General features: G+C 42.6%; 2 protein-coding genes across 11 annotated transcripts in view; one reads left to right on the plus strand and one right to left on the minus strand.

The window, feature by feature from the left end:
- MAP3K8 (mitogen-activated protein kinase kinase kinase 8) overlaps nucleotides 1-6,996 on the minus strand; it is a 21,952-nt gene extending 14,956 nt beyond the window's left edge. The window contains exons 1-6 of one of the 10 annotated variants that reach the window (XM_087777577.1): nucleotides 6,582-6,720; nucleotides 6,094-6,203; nucleotides 5,327-5,691; nucleotides 4,508-5,207; nucleotides 1,631-1,755; nucleotides 349-709 (exon numbers count right to left, since the gene is read on the minus strand). In XM_087777577.1, coding sequence (XP_087633703.1) covers nucleotides 349-709; nucleotides 1,631-1,665 — 396 coding nt within the window. In that variant the 5' untranslated portion in view covers nucleotides 1,666-1,755; nucleotides 4,508-5,207; nucleotides 5,327-5,691; nucleotides 6,094-6,203; nucleotides 6,582-6,720. The other 9 variants (XM_087777576.1, XM_087777590.1, XM_087777575.1 and 6 more) reach the window with 9 other exon arrangements.
- MTPAP (mitochondrial poly(A) polymerase) lies at nucleotides 6,943-24,078 on the plus strand. The gene is made up of 9 exons (XM_087777557.1): nucleotides 6,943-7,275; nucleotides 9,545-9,717; nucleotides 10,279-10,512; nucleotides 10,847-11,071; nucleotides 17,521-17,732; nucleotides 19,737-19,963; nucleotides 21,143-21,235; nucleotides 21,350-21,423; nucleotides 23,188-24,078. The coding sequence occupies exons 1-9, from the start codon at nucleotides 7,080-7,082 to the stop codon at nucleotides 23,524-23,526; spliced, it is 1,773 nt and encodes a 590-aa protein (XP_087633683.1). The 5' UTR covers nucleotides 6,943-7,079; the 3' UTR covers nucleotides 23,527-24,078.
- The last annotated feature ends 40 nt before the right edge of the window (nucleotides 24,079-24,118 follow it).

A 24,118-nucleotide genomic window follows, 5' to 3' on the forward strand; every position in this document is an offset into this window, starting at 1 on the left:
CACTGGAAAACCCTTACCATCTCCCAAACCTGCAGGCCATCATAGTTGTGGCTTTTGCTTTTTTACCGGTTTGCATTCAATGTTGGGAAATGTTTTCTAATCTCCGGGGATACCAAGAGGCAACACAGAGTGGATCCTTCTGAACAAAAGACCTTTCTCCATAGCTACCTGAGACTGCAGAGGCTAGACTTGCTAACCTCAGAGATCCCCTCCAGCCCCCCAGGTTTGCACAGGGTACAACAGCCGGACTGTTACTCCTGAGACTGCGGCTGATCTTCATTTAGGTTCATTAATAACTTCTAACTCCTAAGGTCTAGTAATTTTCAGGTAAAAAGAAAAGAGACATACCATATTCAAGAGGATTCCAGATTCTTGCTGTCTGCATCCTTTAAATTGTTTTGCAGTGTTAGACACCTGATTTGCAAAAGCAAGCAGGTCTTCCACAGTCCCGTATTTGACGGAGGACATCAAAGAAACCTCCCTTTCACAAAACAGTAAAGATTCCGCACGTTCTTCGTTTTGATTTGCCTCTTCACACATTGTAATTAAGCTGTCTTCATAGACTGCAAGGTCTCCACCTGGATAAAGGTTTTCCATGATGTCTATCACCTCAGACATATTTAAATTAGCTAGCAACAAGTCAATCTCCTCTTTGCTATCACTACCCGTGCTTATATACTCCATTACTGTCCACTCTGCAAAACCACTCCTGAAAAAAAAGAAACAAACAAACCTGAAAACACTTTTCACCTAAATTTGTTTTAGCAAAGTAAGAATGAAAAGAAGTGATCAGGGTGATAGACAGCTCATCATAATACAGCTAGATTAAAAATTATTAATTTGTATTATGCAGAAAATGATTATTAGTAGACTGGGTGAAGAGGAAACGAAGAAAAAGTTTTTGGTAGTGAAACTTTATTTAGAAGTTATTAGTGAACCTCCCCTGTCATTCATTCTCGGAACTTACTTTGATAAAGCTTTTCGTTAGAGGAACTAGCACATTAAGGAAGCACAAGCTAGTTATATTTTGCTGGATATGCAAAAATGAAGGAGCACCCTCAATACAAATGAAGGAATTCATTATTTGGAAATGAATGACAGAGAGATATAAATGTACTCAATTAGTTTATCCCCAAGTTTTTATGAGCAATTTATGTGATGTGTCCAGAAAGAGGAGAAGGTCATGGAGCAAGATCATTCCACTAGTAATAAGCATCTGTTAGCATCGTTGTATAAAGCACAAGTAAGTTACCACCCGAGATACACAACCCATCTTTTTTGCAAATAATTGACCAGAACTAGACTTGAACTGAAATTTTCACCAGCTGCAGTAGCAAGTCAGAAATGGAGCTATCATAAAAGCAATGAGCTTTCAAAGCAGTTTCCAGCAGCCTGTCCTACCCTTACTATTCCTAACAATAACTTTTAAAGATAAATCTTGACCATTTTGTTGAAGTGGACTTTCACTCCTAGAAACTGGATTCAACATCCCAAGAAGTCCTTTCCCATCCCAGGTTTCTAGCTGAAGCCAGAGAGAGTTACTCTATTCAAGTTAAAACCATATGCATGGTCAGTCATTAAAATATTTACACAAATAGTTTTCAGCACGTAAATGTCTAGGAGCACTTACCCTGTATTTATCCTGGTTACATCACACGAAACCATCAAAAAGGTCTCAGTATAATCCCTAAAGCCGTCATGTTTCTTGAACCCGTATTTACCACCGATGATAATTTCACAGTGTTCTGTAGCAGTCTATTAAAAAAAGCAAAACAAATAAAGCCATGGCAGAGCAGCTCAAGCAGAAGGACTGGTTTGTACTCATATGATCATTTGCTTCACAGGCTTCACGGAAAGAAAAACTAGTAATCACAAGGCTGAGATAACAGGGGATTTTTTTTGCAGAAAGAAAAAAAAGATGACAGCTCAAAAAGAATCAAGCTACTGTATGATCATCCAGATTTCCAAGTAGTAGTGAAAAATAAGTTTTCCATGGCTAGGTCCTGAGTTTTATTCTTTGCTAACAGCAAAGAAGAGAATGATCTCCTTTTCCTCTAGCAGAACCGAGTAGAGCGTGCCCTATTTAGAGAGCTCTCATTTCCCTTTTTCATAATCCACTGCAACCATCTATTTTGGGCCAAAGATAACAACCAGACAAAAAGATACTCAAAAAAAAAAAAAAAACCAGCAAGCACAACCTATTTATCTCAAGAACAGCAGCAGACTCGGTCCCCTGAGGCCACGAAGCAATGCCGTTTACCCAGGTACAGTTTCTGGTTATGATTGTTATCTTTCTTACCCTCCCCACAAGGACGTGGAAGCTTTGTGGCACATATTTCTCATGGGTTAGAGTATTTACGTCAGCTCTAACGTTGAAGAAAACCGAGTAAAATGACGTGGCTGACTTGGCAAAGAAACTCAGACCACGTGCTGCGAGTTCGAAAGACAGGACAGGACAGCTCAGCAGATGCAGACTAGGAAAAGGCAAGGGGAGTGCCTGTGGTGCAACGCGCTCCTTCTCAAACCCCGGGGGTGACGGTGGCAGAGCAGCACCGCGTCCCCCCAAGATGGACACAGCGACTTTCACCAGCACTCTACACCAGGTCACCCCGCCTCAAATCAACCTGACGGCACCCCTAACATCAGGGCAGCCGGCCAGGAAACCTTGTGGTCACCAGCACTACTCAAGCGGGGCTGAGAGAGGTCAGGTTTTTCCAACCTTCACAAGAAATAAAAGATGCTAGGCGTGTTTTCTAACCCCGAGCATCCCACCTTCCTGCTCTATGCCCAAGCTAAAGGCTGTTAACAAAGCCCGAAATTATTTACTCTTTGATATAAAGGAAATTTCTATTTTTCCCCACAGCAAGGCTTTTATTCATTGCTTTTTCTGGTGCTGAATTAATGGGGGTGGAGAGAAAAGAAACAGTCCAGTCATAAAAGGAACTGAGAGACTACATGTGAAAAGTCAGGTAAAGTTAGAAACTAGTCCTGAGGGACTTTCTGAAGAAAAACACGAGCCTCCAGATGCTCTAGTCTCTTGTGGATAGAGACAAGTACCTACCACGATTAAACTAATTCACTCTCTGATAACGTTTTCATGCAGAAGGCATCTGTACAGTTTAGACCAAATGCAGCTTTCCACAAGTGCCAGCTCTGCTCTGTTCTTCAAAATGTTCCCAAACTACAGCACAATACTAATACTATTCTTGACAGTTTCAGTACTACCCAAAAAGCTCTGAATAACAAGAAAAAGTGACTATAACCTGAATATTCTCAGTTCTGTGCTTTTAGTGCTTGAGAAAAGTGGCAGAGCCTTCATTTTTCCCTATATCTAGCAAATTCTAAATACTGAATATTCACATAATGAGAGCAGTGTCTACACTCTGTAAAGCTGATTTTTTAAATTATGCAGCAATTATATATATTATATTTCCACCACTTGCAAAAAAGGTGTCCAGTTACCAACAGAGAATTCATTCTCCCTTTTTTCCCCTAAAATCCTGTACTAGTATCTGTGCTGGGCACCTAAGTAATGTTCTAAATCATTCTATACAATCCAGTTAAATGAAGAAATTACAGCACTAAGTATATTTTACTTATGTTCTCAGTTAAAAAACTGGTTACCTGCAGTGGAAAAATAAAACTAAATGTAAGCACTTCAGTCAGTTGCTAAAGCACAAGACTCTTTCTCCAGTTCTGCCTTTATTTCAACATCATCACATGAGTAATTTGTAAGCCAAAGGTTTATTTCTCTAATTATCACGAGTAGCTTTTCCTTAAACCCCTTTTTCTGAGAAGTGTGCTGCTTGAGAGCATCCTTATATCCACCATATTAAAATAAGAGTAACTGGGTACCAGACTTCTGAGCCCCTGTGGGATTTTTTTGTGTCAAGGATCAACAAAACAAACAATTTTAAAAAAACTACAACAAAAATAAATTAAAAAAAAAACACAAACAAAAAACTAACCAAAACCTGCACAGAATGGCTCGACACAAACACACCCCCATAATCAGGATTTCTTGTGCTGCTTTTAGGGAATAATTTTCTGGTCTAAGTAGCTAGTAATTGTCCACCAACGATGAAAAAAAAAAAAGTCCTTATTTGCTTTTAAGAAAAGTTATCGACAGACCTTAAAAAACACAATCCCCTTGAAAAAAAAAAAAGCTCTGCTGTCAAGGGACAAGAAATATCAACAATTTCAATTTCTAAAAGAAAACAAAAAACCCACCTCCTCGCCCGGACAGTGGCACCAGGCTCCCCTCCGGCAGGGGGGTGCTTCGGTGCCCGCCCCGCCCGGCAGCCCCGGGGACAGCCCAGGCGCTGCGAGGGAAGGGCTCCGGCCGCAGCCCGGGTGCTGCCCGCTGGATCCCCCCGCACCTCCGCGCCCCGCTGCGCGCCGGCCGAGCGCAGAGGGAGCCCAGCCGCACCCGCCCCGTCCCGCTCCGTCCCCGGGGGCTCTCCTCCCCGGCGCTGCCCCGCGCCCCCCGCCGCCCGTCCCCGCTTACCCGCGGGGCGCCGGGAGAGGCCGCGCCGCCCGCCCGCCTGCCCGCCCGTCCGCCGGCAGCCAGCGCCGGGGCCGCTCGGCCGGGGCCGGCGGGAAACTCCCGGGGGCGGGGATGGGCGCAGGTAGCGCCGCCCGCCCCTCGCCGAGGGCGGGGGACCGGGGCGGCCCCGGCCCGGGTTTCTGTTTCGGTTTCCTGGAAGGCGGGAGCCAGCCCCGCCTGCCCCGGGCGCGGAGCGCGGCCCCGGCGCCGCCACGCTGCCGGCGAGCCCCGTCCCGTCCCCGGCGGCGGCCGCGGCTCACGGCCGGTGGCGGCGGGGAGCCCCGTCCCCGCGGCCCCGGGTTCCCGCGGGCAGGGGCAGCGTCCGCGCCCGGAGGGGAGGCCGGCAGCCGGCTGCACAGGCGTAGTTCAAGCACTTTCCGAGTAAGACTTCAGCTGAAGCGCTGGGGGAATTCGGGACGCAACGTGAAGGACTTGCTAGTGGCAGAAGGATTAAAATACTCCGGGAGACAGCAGCGCGACAATTGCTAAAACTGCGTAGGGCTACGCTTTATTTCTCATCCAAAAGGCAGTAACTCTCACAGGACTGCGCTGCCCAACAGCTCCTCTTCAGTGAATTGGGTTTTGATTCAGGAGGGAAGTGGCACCTCTTCATCGCCAAACCCAGCTGCCGCAGCACGAGGAGCTGATGAGTTGAACCAGCCTGCGGATCTCATGAGACACAAGCTGTATTTTCTGTTTCTTATCTGCATTCTAATGACTATTTGCTTACTGAAGTCAATGGCAAAACTTTCACTATAAAGTTTCAGGACAAACACTTACCTTAGGCTTCAGTGTTTATTTTCAGTACGTACAACTCCTTTTCTGTTTATATTATCCAGACACACTGACTCCCTTGCTTAAAGGTTACCCCTCCTATGTTCAAAATTGTCCAAAGTATGGCACAAATGACATCCTGAAACGCGCAGGGATTCAGGCAGACTCACTACTTGCTCTCGTTTTCCTCAGCATCACAATTTAGTTTGTGGAGCACTGCTAGTAGGGTTGACCGCTGTTCACACATGGTTTCTTCTCCAATATATACAGATGATAAACACATTGGCAAACCTCCATAAAGAAATACGCGTCTGCTTTGTTGAGTTTGACCTTGTTCAATTGCACTACTCGGTGCACTTGCTAAGAAACGTCTGGGGAAAAAATGCAAGAAAGCTGAAGATGATTAAAGGAAGAAAAAACAGAGGAAGGAAACGAAGGGGACTGAGGAAGAAGGTAGGCTACAGGAGAGGTAAAGAGCAGAGAGGCCAGGCCTAGGAGGGGGCAGAATTGGCAACACCTTGAAGGTGGGAGGTTAAGGCTGAGTAACACATCCTTAACATGCAGCAGCTCTCACGCTAGGATACTTTAGGTATACTCTTTCAGGAACTTGCTTGGGTTATTAGTTTTCCTAAACCCACAATTAATTTTAATGAAACCATTTTCCTTTTTTAGACCAGCTTCAAAGGGAAAAAGAGGAGGAGTTTCCCTCTCTCCACATCAATGAATTTAGGAAGGACGAGTCATAGAATTCCAGAGGAACCTTGCGTACTTACCGTGGAGAGATGGAGGAAACGCAAGTTTCTGCTCCATGGCACGCGTACATAGGATATAAAGTAAAATGTAGTATTTTAAAAGCAATCTACTTTCTGTCTTCTGGATCATCCTGGGATACAAAACAAAGATAATATGATTATAGCAATTACTTACAGACCCTGACTTACCACCTGGAGGCTACCAAGAGCGTAGCTCAGCAGGGAAGACCTGCTAACACACAAAGTAGTCACGTGGCCCCTAACACACACTACAGACCTACCCACAAGTTTTACGTATTAAATACTAAAATAACCGATGACGTCTCCATTCCACATCCAGGGAATCACACAGCAGGCCAACGACAACTCCCCGGGCGCCCCGCAGCTCTGCGCCCCAGCCACTGCCCTTCTGGTCCCGCAGAACGGGAGCACTGCCGTCGCTACAGCTACCCTGCTTTTGCGCCCCTGCCATGGGACAGACAAACGTTTTGTTTCCCCTCCGCGCCCACCTTTACCCTCCTGCCCTGGCGGGGCTCCTGTGAGGGACAGGCCCCAGCAGCCTGGCACGCAAGAGGCCCAGGCCGCTGTGTGCTTCCTGGCCCCGGGCAGGCCGCTGCCGGGACCCGCAGGCCCCGGGCCCGGCCTGGGCAGCGCCCTTTGTTCCCTCTGCCTGCAACAGGCCGCTGCCCGCGCCCGCATCTCTTGGGCCTGGCCTGGGCGGCTGGGCTTGCTCCCTCCGGCCGGAGCAGGCAGCTGCCTGCACCCACACGCCTTGGGCTTGCCCAGGGCTGGCCGGTCAGGTTTGCTCCCTCATGCCAGCCGCCTGCTCCCACACGCCTCGGCGGCACCAACAGCCCTTCCCGGCTGGGGAAACGTCGTGCCCGTAACCCCGGCGCACCGGGGGCCGCTCCGCGCCAGACGGAGGAAGGCTGAGCCTCGCCGGCCGCCGTCGAAGGCGGCGGAGGGCGCCTGCGCAGAGGCTGCTGCCGGCGCGGCCCTGCCCGGCAATGGCGCACCGCGCGGGCGGGCGGGCGCTCTCCCTGCTGCGGGGCCGCCTGCGCCTCCCCGGCCCGGCGGCGGCGGCCGGCGGTGGCGGCTGCGCGGGCCGCGGGCAGGCCCGCCTCGGGCAGGCCCGCCTCGGCTCCTCCGGCGCCGCGGTGCAGAGGGCGCCGCAGGCCGCCGGCGCCGAGGAGGCGGGTGAAGGTAGGGGTCACCGGGCCGCGCCGCGCCGCGTTCCCCTCAGGGCCTGCTGCCGTGTGGGAGCGGGCCGGCGCGGCTCGGCTCGGCACGGCACGGCGCGGCACGGGTGTTTCTCCCGGGGGGCGATGAGGACAGGCGAGGGCGAGGGCGTGGGCAGTGGGATGGCCACCTGTCGTGTTTGCGGCAGGCGGTTCGGCTCCGGGGCAGGCTCCTGGGCACCAGAATCCGCTATCACGGTCCGGGACTTGGTTTATTAAATGTAGATGTTAGCTAGAGTTAGATGAAGAGATAGTGGTTTTCCTGAGAGACCCCCTTAAAAAGGTATAGGGAACGTTTGGTTGATGCTGTGTCTTTAGTACAAGCCAAGAACTAGTGAGGACCGGCCGCTGTTGATGGGCTGTAACTTGGGCGTACTGTGTAACTTACAGTTATGCCTTTGTGAGCCTGAGGCCTGTGCTTCTACTTATGTTCATGTTTTAGAGCTCGAAAAACTTTAGGTAGCGACCTTTTTTTTAAAGAGAGAAGATCAGGCTGTATTATCACAGTTTCACAAAAACAACAGTCTTTTGCCGTTCGTATCCTTGTACTAAAAAATCTGCAGCAAATTGGATTAAGAAACAGTTCCAGATTTTAGTTAATCATTCTTGTTTTGGCGTATAAATTTGATCATTGCTCTCATCTGGTTTGCTGCGTGACTACGTGAATGCTTGCATTAGCATCGGCGTGCGGAGGGCAGCATTAGCATATGTGCAAGCACCATGTGGAGGATGGGGCTGTTTCTTCCAGCCGCAGTGCTGGTGTATACCTGTTTAAAATGATTGTGAAACTCTGGCACTAACTGGAAATGTTGTATGGAACAGGGGAAGCAAGCAAAGTGGACTGCCTCTCGTGCATTTAAAATGCTTACAACCACCATTTGGATGTGATCGTCTGCATCTGTGCTGTGCTCAGACTGTGCAAATGACAGAAGAGCCAGGAAGAGATGTCAGAGTGCGTCTTCTGCTGTAGTAACTAAGCATGCACAGGTAGTAGGTCAGGCAAGAATCACGTGGCCTAATGCAGAGCTGTGGGAGTGTGAAGATCTGGGTTCATCTCCTGATTGTGTCACTCGTCCATGGGACTTGTCCTTTCTGCATCTCAGTTGCTTCATCTGATGAAAAATGCCGTATAAAACTAAGCTACTGAAACAGCTGTTTTGCATATTTATTATTTACAAGCCTGTGTGAGACCGCAATAAAATTGCAAAATAAAAGGTTTTTTAAAAATAACAGTAAATACTAACAACTGTCATTAGATGATACTTAAGATTTTCTTGAGGCCACAATATCCCGTGGGTTCCTCAAAATCAAAAACCTAGAATAAAAAGCTCTCTATTGGATCTTTCTGTAGCAGATAGTAGCTGCAGGGAAATAACTGCGTGTTCCCGAGCGTCGCAGTCTGAATTATGAATGGCAGTATTATCAGGTAGCCGCTTCATAGGTGCTGGTAATGTGATGTGGTCAGTGGATTAGTTTGAGAGTTATGCAGGGAAGTGATTATGGTTTCAAATTTGAGATGCGGCCACTTTGCCTGTATGCAATCAAGAAAAAAGTTTCTGTGTTTCTGGATGTTCCAGCATGTCTCATTTCCGTGTTGATTCTGTAGGCAGTCAGCAACAATATAGATTGCCAGTAGTGTGGTGAGATATGACTGATCTGTGGGTTTATTGTAGTAGAGTAGATAAAAGTACGGTATTAAATGAAAATTTTGAGTAGGCGTTTACGGTAAAAGAAGGTGATGGGTTGTAAAAATAAGCAAGCGTTGAATTGTTCCGAAGGTGAAAGTGCTGGTTTTGTGGTAGCTGAGAGAGATTATCTTTTCTGTGCAGCTTGCCAAAGGTCTAGCTCTGCCTCATGCCCTAGCTGGTATTTCAGGACTTGTATGTAGAGTCCGACTGTGTGTGATGAGTTTTTTGATGCTGAACAGCAAAGAGCAGCTAAGATTCCTTGTATCATCAAGCTTCCTGTGGCATCAAGGGAAGTTAGTATTGTTTTCTTCCTACATCTCCTATTCCTTGTTCTTACAAATGTATGCATTTGTGAGAGAAATACACTTATGTTTGTGTCTTTCATTCATTCTTGATTGTTTTTTGTTTTGCTGTGACCCTTTTAGAGAGCCAGGGCAAACCTTTGTTCAGTTGTTCAATCTCAGAGGAGGAGATTAAGTGTACTAAAATAAGTTTTAAACCTTTTTCTTTATATAGAAAAATGTTGATGCTTGTTTCTTCTCACAGATGCCGAAGTCAATATCAGAAAGAAGACATTCACTGAGGTTCAAACAGAACGATTGGAGCAAGCAGAACGGACTGTTTTAATTAAGTGCCCACCAAAACTTAATGAAAAAAAATTATTGCAGTATTTATCCAGTCATGGAAACATTAACAGTCACTTCTTTTTTGAAAATCGTGTAAGTAATTAACAAAGTAAACTAAAATCTAGACTTAGACAAAAAGAAATAATAGTGTTTGGTCAAGGCCTCGTACGTATAAGTTAAGCAAATTATATACAATTGATATATTAAATTAGTTTTTATGTTTGTTAATGTTTGCAAGTTGCTGAGCAACAGATTTTTATTCATAAGTCAGCTAAGCAACACCGCCTCTACGGGACAGGTAGCAATGTGTTTTTCACTGAATCTTTGAAACTTTTACATAGCACTGTTCATTGTTCTAACAATAGAGCTAACTTTTTAATGTGCTTCTTGAGCATTACAGTTGTGAAGGTAAACAGATTTTAGAACTTTTATGTTTAGTGCTTGCTGCCAAGAGTAGCATATCTTTAATATTTTTGACCTCTTGTGAAAAAGTGTCTAAAAAGAGTTGAGGTACCGAACCTAGCATTCAGTGTCAGGACTGTTGTATTAAACTGTCTCAGTAGTCCCAGGAACATCTGAATAATATCAGTACAATCAGTTCAGGGCTTGTATGCATTCATCTAACCCTGTCTGTTTCCATTCTTAATGTTTTAGGGTGTCCATGCTTTAATAGAATTTTCTGAAAAAGAAAGTATAGCCTCATTGCAGGATGCTATTGGAATCCCAAATGCTGCAGAGCATCACGTTGTCCCATTTAAATCTAGACTTTTTACTTTCACGCTGAAAAACCCAGTGAATCAAGCTACTGAAGATACACCAGTTCACCTCTCTCCTCAGTCTCACATTCCAGTGAAAGAGCTTATTCAAAAGCTTTGTAATGCAGACGATGTAAGTATAGGTTTCTAGATCTCTCTCAGTTAAAAATGAACCATGTCTATTTCAGATTTGCAAGTGGTCACGTGCAACTTATAAAGCAATTTATGTGTACTAAAATAAAAAAAGTAATCTCTGTTAGTTTTGTGTGAATGGTTCTCTTACATTGAAACAAATAGACGAAATCCGTCATTTTAATTGTCAAAGTAATTTCTTTTGTATGAAATAAACCTGTTTGAGATTTAAAAAAAAAATCTTTTAACTGCAATGATATTAAGTAGATGAAAATATATGTTAATAGATAGAAGATGGGTCATTGTATTTTTACAATGTTTATTTTCTTAACTAGGTAAGCAGTCAGATGTACATTCTACTGAATGAGTATCAGCTTACAGAAGAAAATATCAAGCTGCGATTTCTGGCCTGTTCTCTGGTTCGGGATTTCGCACGTGCATATTTTCCAGACAGCACGGTGAAGCCATTTGGCTCTTCAGTCAACACCTTTGGCAAATTGGGATGTGATGTGGATATGTTTCTGGACTTCCATGATATACAAAAGCATGCCACAAAAATGGTAAGTTTATGCTGTGCATTTTCAGTCTGTTGGATTTCTTCAACAGAGCAGCTCATTTGCTGTTACATACAGGAATCAGTTTATTTATACTTGGGTTTTACATGAGTTCATGCTGTAGACTGTGAACAAGTTTATTTGAATGTTTAGACTTGAAGACTTTCAGAAGCTGGATGTGACATGAGAGAGATCTTCCTTGCAATAGGAGGAAAATGATGTGGTGTTTGCATAGACTTGGTACTGTCAAGGTGAATTTCACTGTGGAAAAAAAAACGTCATCCTCTGAAATTGATTTGGCAATGTTAGACCTTCCTATTCTACTGTTGGGTTTTCTTCTCTGGAGCTGCTGGGCTTCATGCTTTTTTAATGCTTGTCTTTGATTTTTAGGGTCCCCCATGTTCTGAAGCATAATTTTGTGTGTGTATGTACATGTGCATTTTCGGAGGGTTGTCAGGTTCTTTTCCTTAGTTTAAAGAATTGATTTCATGCTACAGAAAAGTTACTGAATTATGTACTGGGTTGCATATATATACACATAAGAGTGTGTGGAGGTGTGAAAGTTTAAGACCTCCTGGGATAGTATCAGTGAATAGTTGCAGGTGGCACACATGTTCATGTTTGTGATGTCTGTCCAGAGAAAATTACCATGTTACCAGCACTTGATTTTCATTGTGAAGGGAATTAGTTGGCTTACTCCTGAAAGGAACCTGAGGATAAGCTGGTACATGTGAACTGTAGATATTTTGGGAACCAGGACCCAGGAGCAAAACAGGAACAGAGACAGATCAATAATGCAGATATTTCAGTTGTCAGACTTTCTATAAGATACTTCATAATTATTTGGGTGCCTCATCGATAATACAACAGTAAGCACCATGACAAGTGGTGATTACTAAGCAAGTGTAGAGGCATGAAATTGAATACACTCATTTGAACTTGCTGACCAAAGTGCAGAATTTGCATCAATGCCTCAAGAAGCTGGAGGGTTACAAGACTTCAGTAAGCAATATTCAGTCAACAGTACTGCCTTTTTCAATGCACATGTTCAACTTCATCTTAATCATGTCTTAACCCATACTACGATTTGGAAATCTGCGCTATGTAACCAAGTTCACATGTTTAGTGTTGGGATTTGGGCAGCTTCAAATCATAATGGTTATTTAGAGTAGGTTGCATCTCAGTCTGTGTGTGTGTAGGTATAAAGTATGGGACAGGACTAGATAAGGTATTTTTGGAAGGCTCTTACCTCTTGCTGCTGTTTTTTGATTGTGGACTGTGTAAATGTCCTTTCGGATTGGAGAACGAAATATGAAAGAGAGAGATGAGACTCAGGATAGGAAGAAGGGAAAGTTGGATCAGAAATGCCCTGTGGCGAAGTTGGGATTCTTCATGGATTCTGAATGGGTAATTAAGTAAGTGATTCTGGTGTTCTGAAAACTTTTCTTCATTTGTATGGTGACAGATAGTTTGGGGAAAACTAGCTTTGTTTTCCTTAAAAAAAAATAATTGACAATGGGTTTAAGCTTTTGAAGACTGAAAATTCGCTCAGCTTTTCTGTACGATTTGTATATTGCCATGTACTTTTTTTTTAAAGAAATATTTCTTCAAGTGTATGTATATTTTAGTATTATTGCAGTGATCAAACACAATGAAAGCAAATATGTCAGCTGAAAAGTAGGATCATCGTGTGTGTGTGGGAAGTGTTAAAATCTAGGAACCGTTTACATTGAAACAGTAAAGTTGCCTCTTAAATTTTGAGGGAAGTATCTTTCAAGTATAAAATGTCTATTTTCAAAGCATGTTTTGTAACTAGCTGTTGTCTTTAGTATTCATTCTCTGTAGAAATAGAAGTTCTGTTGTGAACTTCAGAGTTATTCGATGGTGGACGGGGTTACTAGCAGTTGTGATTACTTGTGAACAGTTGACAGACATTACTATGGGGATGCTGCAGCAAAAGCCAACAGGCATACTATTGGAGCGTATGTCTTTAAGTCACATGACAGGTTAATTGGCTGCGTGGCACACTTAAAGAATCATAGCATAGTTTGGGTTGGAAGGGACCTTTAAAGGCCATCCTAGTCCAACCCTCCTGCAATGGGCAGGAACATCTTCAACTAGATCAGGTTGCTCAGAGCCCCATCCAACCTGACCTTGAATGTTGCCAAGGATGGGCCATCTACCACCTCTCTGGGCAACCTGTTCCAGTATTTCAGCACCCTCATCGTAAAAAATTTCTTCCTTATATCTAGTCTGAATCTACCCTCCTTTAGTTTAAAACCATTACCCCTTGTCCTGTTGCAGCAGGCCTTGCTAAAAAGACTATCCCCATCCTTCTTGTAGGCCCCCTTTAAGTATTGAAAGGCTGCAATAAGGTCTCCCTGCAGCCTTCTCTTCTCCAGCCTGAACAACCCCAACTCTCTCAGCCTTTCCTCGTAGCAGAGGTGTTCCATCCCTCTGACCATTTTTGTGGCCCTCCTCTGGACCTGCTCCCACAGGTCCATGTCTTTCCTGTGCTGAAGACCCCAGAGCTGGATGCAGTACTGCAGGTAGGGTCTCACCAGAGTGGAGTAGAGGGGCAGAATCACCTCCCTCGACCTGCTGGCCGTGCTGCTCTTGATGCAGCCCAGGATACAGTTGGCTTTCTGGGCTGCGAGTGCACATTGCCTGCTCATATCCAGCTTTTCATCTATCAGTACCCCCAAGTCCTTCTCCGCAGGGTTGCTCCATTCATTCCCCAGCCTTTATTGATACTGGGGGTTGCCCCAACCCATGCACAGGACCTTGCACTTGGCCTTGTTGAACCTTATGAGGTTCACGTGGGCCCACTTCTTGAGCTTGTCCAGATCCCTCTGGATGGAATCCTGTCCCTCAGGTGTGTCAGCCGCACCACTCAGCTTGGTGTCATCTGCAAGCTTGCTGAGGGTATGCTCAATCCCACTATGTCATTGATGAAGATAATTAACAGTACTGGTCCCAATACGGACCCCTGAGGGATACCACTCGTCACTTATACTCTGTGTGGTGCAGTGAGGCTTTTGTCTTGTGTGCAAGCACAGTCTTTGTGCATTAAAGATGAAGATCTTGTTGGTTTTGTTGAAATTTTGGAGCACTAAAATGCAGGCATATATGCTGCATCAATGTGAAACTATGTACAAAAATAAGGTACATTAGAGCATTGTCCTGTAAAGGAGTGTAAAAATCATTAGTGCGACTCTTGTGTCTGATATAAGCATAGCCAAAATGGGAGACTAAGGTGCCAGCACCTAGAAAGCTTTGTACTTGGTAGGTGTGGTGGGTTAACCTTGGCTGGCCTCCAGCTGCCCACCTGGTTGCTCTCTCACTCCCCGCTCCTCAGCAGGATGGGGGGAGAAAACAAGATGAAAAAGCTCGTGGGTCGAGATAAGGACAAGGAGATCACTTACCAATTGCCATCACGGGCAAACCAGACTCAATTTATTGCCAGTTAATAAGAGTAGGATAGTGTGAAATAAAAAAAACAAAGTTAAAAACACCTTCCCACCACGCCCGCTTCTTCCCAGGCTCAACTTCACTCCCAACGCTTCTGCCTCCTCCCCACAAGTGGTGCAGGGGGACAGGGAATGGGGGTTGTAGTCAATTCATAACACTTTGTCTCTGCTGCTCCTTCCTCCTCATGCTGTTCCCCTGCTCCAGCGTGGAGTCCCTCCCATGGGCTGCAGCGCTTCAAGAACTGCTCCAGCATGGGTCCTTCCCATGGGATACAATCCTTCAGGAACAGAATGCTCCAGAGTGGGTTCCCTGTGGGGTCACGGGTCCTGCCAGAAAACCTGCTCCAGCATGGGCTCCTCTCCATGGCCTGCAGCTCCTGCCAGGAGCCTGCCCCACCATGGGCTCTTCACAGGCTGCAGCTTCCTTCAGGGCATATGTACCTGCTCTGGCGTGGGGTCCTCCATGGGCTGCAGGTTGATATCTGCTCCACCATGGACCTCCAAGGGCTGCAGGAGGACAACCTGCATCACCATGGTGTTCTAGGGAATCTATGCTCCAGTGCCCGGAGCAGACCTTCACTGACCTTGCTATCTTGAAGGGTTGTTTCTGTCACATTTTTCTTACTCCTCTCTCCCAGCTGCTGCGCAGCATTTTTTACCCATTCTTAAATATGTTATCATGGAGGTGCCACCAGCGTCGCTGATGGGCTCAGCGTTGGCCAGCCGCAGGTTGGTCTTGGAGCTGGCTGGAACTGGCTCTGTCTGACATGAGGAGCAGCTTCTGGTGTCTTCTCACAGAAGCTACCCCTGCAGCCCCCCCCTGCAGCCCCCCCACTACCAAAACCTTGCCACATAAACCCAGTACAGTAGGAAAATAAGATGTTGGGTATATCTCCTGTAACAGGCAACACGCAGTACTTCAGAGGAAGGCAAAGTCTCATACAGTTGGCATATAGATATATAAGGATATAGATTTAGACATAGATGTATTTTATAGATATATCTCATATAGATGTTCAAGGATGATGATATTGTCCCAGGCAAACTGTGTTACTAGTATGTGTAAGTTGGCTGTCTTAGAACAAGTGAAGGCAAGGGGAGGTACCTTTAGTTATAAGGTGATATAGCAGCAGTGGAAAGGGTATCTTCTGATTTCTGGACTATTGCAGCCTTTCAGGAGGTACCAGCAATGGAGGAGGACCAGGCGTTTCAGCACCTGTTTACATTAAATAACATTCTTTGAGTCTTATGGCAAACTGGTTACTGATTGTGAATTAAAAAAGCAGCAAAAGTGGGAGCATCCTTTACCGAGAGTGGATTATCAATACAGTATTTGACCACAGATACAGTGTTTCTAACATGTAGGCAGTTTGGGAGATTAGTGAATGACTTAAAACAGAGTTTTGTGATATTTTTAGAGTAACAGGTATTGCGGTAAAACAGTTATGCTTCTTGCTGAGGGTACTATATCAATTTACCCCAAAGTAGTAGTTTATCTACATTTGCTGTTTTGAGCAACACGGCAAGAATAGGGAGAGAAGCACAGGGTTGGGGCAAGTGTATCAGTACTTCATCCCCCCAGCTGGCACCAAAGCTATCTATGAAGGTCCTGTCAATTATTAGGAGTGTCTGTCTTATCATTATAAGAAAAGTCTTCATCCAGCTTCTGAGAGATATTGAGCTGCTGTCTGGGAAGGCAGATAGTGATTTTTGTCACAAACGTAAAGGTCTGAACACCAGCACACCTACGTGTCAGCCGTGTCCCCATCTTTTACTTGCCTGTTACCTGCCTTAGTGTTGATAGTTACAGGCTCCTTTCACTTTGAGCCAGCCCTGCTGTAGCATGCAGCTACACAGCCAAATAGGATTGGGGACCTCTGTCCTGGTATGTTCAAACACACGCAGTGGCTGGAGAACTGTTGGCAAGAGGAGAGCAGAACAGTCACCTCAGCGATTGCCAGTGCGACCGAGAAATTCAGCACCTAAAGTGAATTTGTGGGAAAGGTTGCAAGGTCCGTAACTTCTGAATTGTTTCACCTGTCTGTGAGTGCATGTTTTCTTTGCACTAACCTGGTGACAACGAAAGTAACCTCCTCTGTTTGTGTCTCAGAGGACTAGCTAGGTCACTGTGTAATGCTGTTTGTATAGTATGCATTCACTCATGACATGTTCCACGGGGGAGGGTAAGTCAGTGTCATGTACTGGATTAGCAAGCAAAATTAGCTGAGGCTTAAAAACAGAGAGAGACTATAAAGAGAGCAGAGATTTCGTAAGTATGAATTTATTTTATTGAGGTATAAACTACAAAGATGACAATTCAAAATACAAAGACCTACAGGAAAATTCATGTCTCATGTTGTCAGAATACATCTTCACGGTTTTTTTTATTTGTCAGAAAAACTGTATCTGATGTGAAGTGATGATTTTAAGTCTTACAGAAGCTTATCTTCATTTTGAAGGATTACGTAATTTGCATGCTAAATTTTAAATTTTTTTTTTAAATGAAAAAGACTTTTTCCTTTACATTGCTACTTGTTTCACTAATAACGCACTGTTCTTTGAGGATTTGAAATGGAATTACTGGTGGTTTGAAATTAACGGTGGTTTGGTTGTGTTTTGTCCCTCTTTAATTTAATTGTGTGCTCCTCTTTTCAGTCAGAGCGTATGTGCTCTCTTGGAAATTCCAGAATTACGTGTTTTAGGCAATAGTGAGATGTGGTAGTATTATACCCTCATCTGAACAAGTAACTTTACAGTAAGTTGATCACTATTAACCTGGAAAAATTTAATCACTGAAAAAGAATATAGAAGAGAAAGTAATGTGTTTTTACCTTTTTTAAGTTCTGCAGGCTGCTTTGAATAATTCTTGTATTTCAGTCTCTAACTGTACAAACTCCTTTGCAAATTGTTCTAGTCTTTCAGAAGTATTCTTAAATGTTTCTTTCGTTCCAGAGCTAACAGTTTACTTTTAAAATTCTGTGTTAGAAAAAAGGTCCCTTTGAAATGGAGTATCAGATGAAAAGATTACCATCTGAAAGACTAGCAACTCAGAAAATTCTTTCTGTGATTGGTGATTGCCTTGATAATTTTGGTCCTGGATGTGTGAGTGTACAGAAGATACTCAATGCTCGCTGCCCGCTGGTGAAATTTTCCCATCAGCCGACGGGATTCCAGTGTGATCTGTCAGTGAGCAACAGGTGAGACCTGGTTTTAAAAAGTTTAGGAAGAATGTACTTATGTTCTGAAAACCTGTAATGAAAACTGTTTAGTCTGCTCCTTTCTGTGTTCTTAACAAATGTGAATGTTGGCTTTGAAAGTAAAATGGGTATTTTTGACTTCCAGAACTTACGTTTTGATGTGCTTAAGATGTCTTTCTCCAGCATAGGAAATACTTGCTAGCTGAAACTGAAGGCTTGAAAACCACTCTATACAATAACGTTGGCTTACAAGGAATTGAAAGAAGGCAGTGTTTGTTAGTCACTACTTCCCTTCATGTATATGGGTATATGCACAGCCTTCTTTTGATTGCTTTTCGGATTAAGCGGCTCCATTGTGTTAATTTTCAGTCATTGGACTTCTAGTTATTTTGGTGTCCTTTTTTCCTTCTTAAGGGCCTGCATACACCTGTCTGCTGGCAAGGTATCTTGAATGCTAAATTAACTCACTGCATCAGAAAACAGTCTGAAGTGTTACTGTCATTTAGGACCTTTCACAGCAGTGCCCAATAGAGGGAGCAGGCTTCTTAGAAATACCTCTCTTTGCATCTATTTTTCCTCTTCCAGCTTGCTCTCATTTGGTTGATAGTAAAGCATATAATTTGTTTTGCTGTCACTTATTTTATTAAGAAATCCCCACCTTAATCCAGTATACATCCATAGCCCTGGCATAAGGGTATGTAACCAAAAATGAGTTACTAACCCTTTTCATTTTTGTTAAGGAGTAGTAAAATATGAGTGATTGTCTTTCAGAATACTTTTGATATTACTTTTAGTGCACATTTTGTGATTTGTCTACATCAGATACAATCAGACCCTAGAATGAAATTTCTGAATTACCCAAAGTTCTGTTTCAGAATATGCAGGAGTTGTTAAGGCAGTACTGAGCAAATGTCTTACAATAAAATTACTTTAATATATGCAGCCACAGTGAAAGTCAGCATGCAGTTCTGTGCAAACTTCCTTGTAATTCTCTGCTGATGGTTTGGCTGGTTGGGACTGTGTGTGTTGTCTTGTTATCATTTGGAGTAATAACAAACCTCTGTGGGCACAAGGAAGCACTTCACAGCTGAAATTTTAGAAGTCTAGGTGTTAAAAAAACTTTGACATGGTAAACTTCCCCAAAATGCCATGGCGGATTTTTTGGAAGAATTCAGTGCCAGATGAGGAGTAAAAACTCCTGCAACTGTAGTTCAACAAGCACTTTAGACTTAAACTGATCCCAAAGTAAGTTTTGCTCTTTCATCATGCTTCCAATTTTCTTGTGCTTTTTCTTGCCCTCCTGTTTTTATACTACATGAATGTTTGTATGACCATATGCTGAAGCAGATCAAAAACTGATCCATATGAAAACCTTTATCCTTCCAGATTAGTTGTTTTTTCAGCAGGACCAAACATTAGTCATTTGAAAACTACCGGATTGACTTGTTTTGCAGATTTCATTGTGTCTCTGCACTTCATGTATTTTTCAGTGCATTATTTTATTACTTTTTAGATTAAAGATGTAAAAGAAGTTCTAGTTGTATTTTATTATATAGTAGGATAGAGATATTATCTAACGTACCTCAAAGGCAATTGTGGCTAAATTATGTTTTTTGCCTTGATTCTGCATAGTTTCACTCCTGAGTACTTGAATGGTGGGGTTTGTTGTTGGTTTGTTTTTTTTTTCTTCTCCCACTGTGATGTGGGACAAAGAAACAGGAAACAGTGCAAATGCAGTATTATTATTTACCCATAACTGTATCCTTCTTATTATGGAAAACTACCAGGTATTTAATCCTGGACAATTTCAGGTATTCTATTCTATTTTTTTAGATGCATAAAAGTTTGTGTTTTCTGTTTGTTTGTGGTTTGTTTTTTTTTTTTTTTAATGGATACTCTCTTCCCTTATAACTGATGCTTTAGGGCTGAACAAAAAACACTTCATCTGGTACTTCACAATTCTCTCATTATTTACATGTCTCTTACTTTTCATTTCTTCTTCAGCATTGCTGTAAGAAGTTCAGAACTCTTGTATATCTATGGCTGTCTCGATTCCCGTGTAAGAGCACTAGTGTTCAGTGTACGATGTTGGGCCCGTGTTCATGGACTTACAAACAGTGTTCCTGGTACCTGGATTACAAACTTCTCTCTAACCATGATGATCATGTTTTTTCTGCAAAAGAGATCACCACCTATCATTCCAACACTAGACCAACTTAAAGAACTGGCAGGTAAGGCCAGCTGTTTATGTGTTTATTGACGTGAATTTCACATTTGTTTTCTCTAAAGTGATGAATAAACCCAAGCAATTTCTTCATGCTCTCAAATACTAATGCTTATTATGTGTGCCTTAAGTTTGAGAGAATATACAAGTTTTACTTGTATTTTTTTGGTGAAAATAATGCATTTTTAAAGGCAAAATAAATCAATTTTCAATATAATACTAAATTCTATTTAGAGGACTTAGGCTTGTTCTGTGCCTCAGATAATTAAAAGTAATTTATTTGCTCAGTGCTCCCATGCTGCCTGTTTTTTGTTTATTTTGTATTTTGTTTTTTAGAAGACTTGTAGGGTCTCAAATGTCTCTGCAATTTTTAAGGATTTTGTGCAGATTGATATAATGTGTATTGTTTTATAGATACCAAATGTTTAGAAGAAAGGCTATATTTTTTCCTCACAATTTGTAATATCCTTGAGAATGTTCAGGCCATCTGCAAATAATTCTTATATCTTCGCAAACAAGCTGTTCTGGCTGTTTCATACATAGCTTTCAGGGTGTATTATCTTCAGTAAATCTAATGAAAGCATAGAGAATGACACCCCAGGTTCTTGATTCCTCACTCATGCCTTCTGCTTCCTTGGAAGCTTTGAGTAGAGAAAAAGGTCTGTGTTCAGTTGCTTTAAAATCAGGTTAAACATTTCCATCAGAATTCTATAGAATTTTTATACGTAAAACAAAACACCTGTCCTGAAATTTTACAAGAATATTCCTAATTCTCTTAAGTTTTTTACAAAAAGACGGTGGACATTTTGGGTCTGATTTTTTTTTAAATCCTCATGTAGGTATTAACCTCAGAGATTTGTGCTGCTTAGTGTATATTAGAGCTCTGTATGCAGAGATAGTAGGTTTGTTACTTAAAAGAAGTAACTTCAGAGATACAAAGATGTCATATACCTTATTCCTGTAGGCTTTTGAAAACATGCCATTTATTCATACTTCTTTTCCTTTGCCTGTCCATAGATGTTTTCCTTTTAAATCTTTAACCACTTAGATTGAATCTTAACCTGAAAGTTCACTTGTGAACTCCTAATTTGATTTACTTAATATGATAGCATTCATCCAATTTTATTAAATACAATGGCATTTTATTGTTTATCACTTCAAAATATGCCCGCGATTTTTGTTTCAGAAGCAAAAGACAAGCACATAATTGGAGGATACGATTGCTCATTTGTGAGTGATTTAAGCAAGATTAAACCTACAAAAAATACAGAAACACTTGGTAGGTAAATCTTCGTCAACTGTTTTGTTTTGGTTTGTTTTTAATTTTTGTAAGTATATTGAAAATAAACTTTTCCTTAATGTTACTGGTGGCTATTGTTTTTCTTTCCCTTAGATGTATTGTTGGCTGACTTTTTTGAATATTTTGGAAATTTTGATTTCAGAAAGAATTCCATAAATCTTCGAAAGGTAAATGCATTTTAATCTTTCATCATTATCACTTGAATTTCTCTGTCTGCCTTTTGTCAAACTACATACGCTAAGCAACAATTTCTGTCATTTGTAGTTGTATATACAAAGTACATTTAAATTGGTTGTATCCAGAAACCAAGTCCTTTCTGTGAATGAAGAGAGTTTTTCTCTCGGAGCCTAATCACTTGCAGCAACATTAAGAACATTTACAGTGTCATTACTTGGAGATCTTGGAAAGCACAAACTCTGATGCAAAGCCTGTATGATTTTTGTTGAAAACCCTGTAATAAAAGTGGCAGTTTTAAAAAGTAGAAGCTGTCTTGCTGCTGTGAGAGGAAAACTTTTAAAATGTTGTGATGTATGTCATAGCAAAAGTCTATGACAAACCCTGTACGCCAACAGGCTTTGCATTTAAAGTTGGGAGTACAGACCCAAACAGTGTCTGCATTAAAACTTACAACTGAGTTCTGAAACTCGCTTTTGGCACTTGAGTTTCCTACTGCAGTTCGTATCAGCCTACAGTAAGCATACTTACAACTCGGTAAGCATGACCGATAACATGATCATTCTGTGCACTATCGCTTTGGTTTACTTTATATGTTTAAGTCATGCTATTTATTGATACATGTGTTTGCGCGCACAAGTATAGTAGAAATATATATAAATGTAACTATGTTAACTCGCACCTGTTCTTGCTGGGCTGCTTACAGGATGGGGCTTTCAGTGCCATGTTGCTGTGTGGACACTCGTGCTTGTGTTCTGCTTCCTACTTGGGCACTGTGGATTACTGGCATAAAAGCTCTTTTTGCCACTGCAGGTTGATCCTAGAAAAGAATTCATTAAGCTGGAGAACTTTTGTTTGCCATTAAGCCTTAAAAAAGGCAAGCAAAACTGTACACAGGTTGGAGGCTGAGCTAGTCAGGGGAAATGTCTGCGCTGCTGCTGTTTTTCTGTTTAACTAGTCAGTCCTTTTGGCCCTGGGGCGAGAGTATGTAGCACGTACGGGGATGCTTCGTAGACTAGCATTAGCTGGTAGGCTCCTGCCAGAGCTTGAGGTGGAAGGCTTGCAGGGGTTCTGTAATGCAGAGCGGGTCAGCTAAGGAGCACTGATAAGCACTGAGATGGAAGTGCATTTAAATAGCAAACTACATAGTTGTCAACCGCTTGCATTGTACTCTACCAAGTGCCCAAAAGTGGACTGTGACCTGAATAGTTCTGTACTTAAAAGACAGGCTGAACTGGGAGGAATTTCAGCCAAGGCAGTAATCTTGTTTTGTTATACTAGCTCTTAATGAGCACTGTGAGAGGAATGGTTTGAACAGTTTAAGTGCTTGTAGTAGTTTATCAAACTGGGCTGTGCAGGTTAATATGACACACTCATGCTGCCCGTACACAAATGGAGATAGGAGTAGTAGGTTGCAATGAGTGAGGTCTGAGGTTTGTGGAAAAGCAAATGGGAGAGTGGCCAAAAAGACAGGCTAAGCTGCAGTTGTGTATTCTTTGCCTTGAAGGAAATCTAAGCTGAATGTGGCAAGAAAAACCACCACTAAGAGGATTTAGAGAACAGGAGTCATACAGTCAGGTTGACAGGAAAATTAACTTGATTAATAATGACGAGTTTTTTTTTTTTTTTTTCTCCCAAAAGTTCTCTACTAGGTCAAAATACTTTCAATGCTAATGTAATAACTCAAGTGATTTGTTACTTGCCTAGCCTATAATACATTATATGCAACTTTGGCTTTTTCTTTACACTGTCTGCAGGGAAAGGAAGTAAATAAACCTGAGTCGTCTCCTCTTTATATCTGGAATCCCTTTGAACAAGACCTTAATATCAGCAAGAATGTTAATCAGCCACAGCTGGAGAAATTTGTAGCTATGTCCAGAGAAAGTGCCTGGATTTTACAGAAGGAAGATAAAACTCAGCGAATGATCAATAAAGAGCCTTGGGGACTGGCAGCCCTACTGATACCATTTGGAAAAAGTAATTCCAGCAAGATGAAGAACAGGATGAAAGGAATGGGAAGTGAAACAATTAGAAGCCTCTTGGACTCTTTAAAGTTAAATAATGCAAACAGTCTACAAAAAGCAGTGGGAAAGTGACTTTCAGCACAGGAACACGGTAGCTGATATTCTGTTTTAGGAATTGAATGTGACACACAGTCCGAAGAACATTACTTTTAATATTTCTAGTATGGTGAAATGGAGAGTCAAATGACCTCTGTTTTCCATTGTGATGCTTTTTGTACAGGTCTGTTTTCTTTCTGTACATTTTTCTCCCCCTTGCTCTTCACTTTTCCATCTGTTTTATGAATGAAGAGCATTCAAATGCAAGTTTTACAGATACATTTTGGAAGCATCCTTCAGTTGGGCACTCTTAAAAAACAAAAAAAAGAAAAAGACTGACAGGAGCAGCATGGGAAGAAGCCTTTGGGAATTCTTTTGACTAACATACAAATGATAGGCTAAGTAAAAGCTCAAGAAACAACCACCTTTCAGTGAAACCACAGTTTAAAAGAAGATGAACATTAGAACCATTGCTTCCATTCCAGTCATGTTCTGGAAGCCAGTAAAACCAAAGTGCACGTATCTATTTTTGCAATTGTTTTCCATTCATGTAGATAGTGCCAAGACAAAATAAAGAGAATGGAATTAGATAGTAGCATTTGCAGTTTCATAAGCATTGCTCTCCAAG

The sequence above is a fragment of the Nipponia nippon genome, unplaced genomic scaffold (genome assembly GCF_047370975.1).
Source record: "Nipponia nippon isolate SJK-2023a ecotype South Korea unplaced genomic scaffold, ASM4737097v1 scaffold_1, whole genome shotgun sequence".
NCBI lineage: Eukaryota > Metazoa > Chordata > Aves > Pelecaniformes > Threskiornithidae > Nipponia > Nipponia nippon.

Bases quoted from the DNA above. Each gene is read 5' to 3' on its own strand.
- MTPAP (XM_087777557.1), top strand. From the start codon at position 7,080: ATGGCGCACCGCGCGGGCGGGCGGGCGCTCTCCCTGCTGCGGGGCCGC. The intron at 9,718-10,278 runs GTAAGTAATTAA...TTAATGTTTTAG, and splicing joins ACTTCTTTTTTGAAAATCGT to GGTGTCCATGCTTTAATAGA. The intron at 21,424-23,187 runs GTAAATGCATTT...CACTGTCTGCAG, and splicing joins ATTCCATAAATCTTCGAAAG to GGAAAGGAAGTAAATAAACC.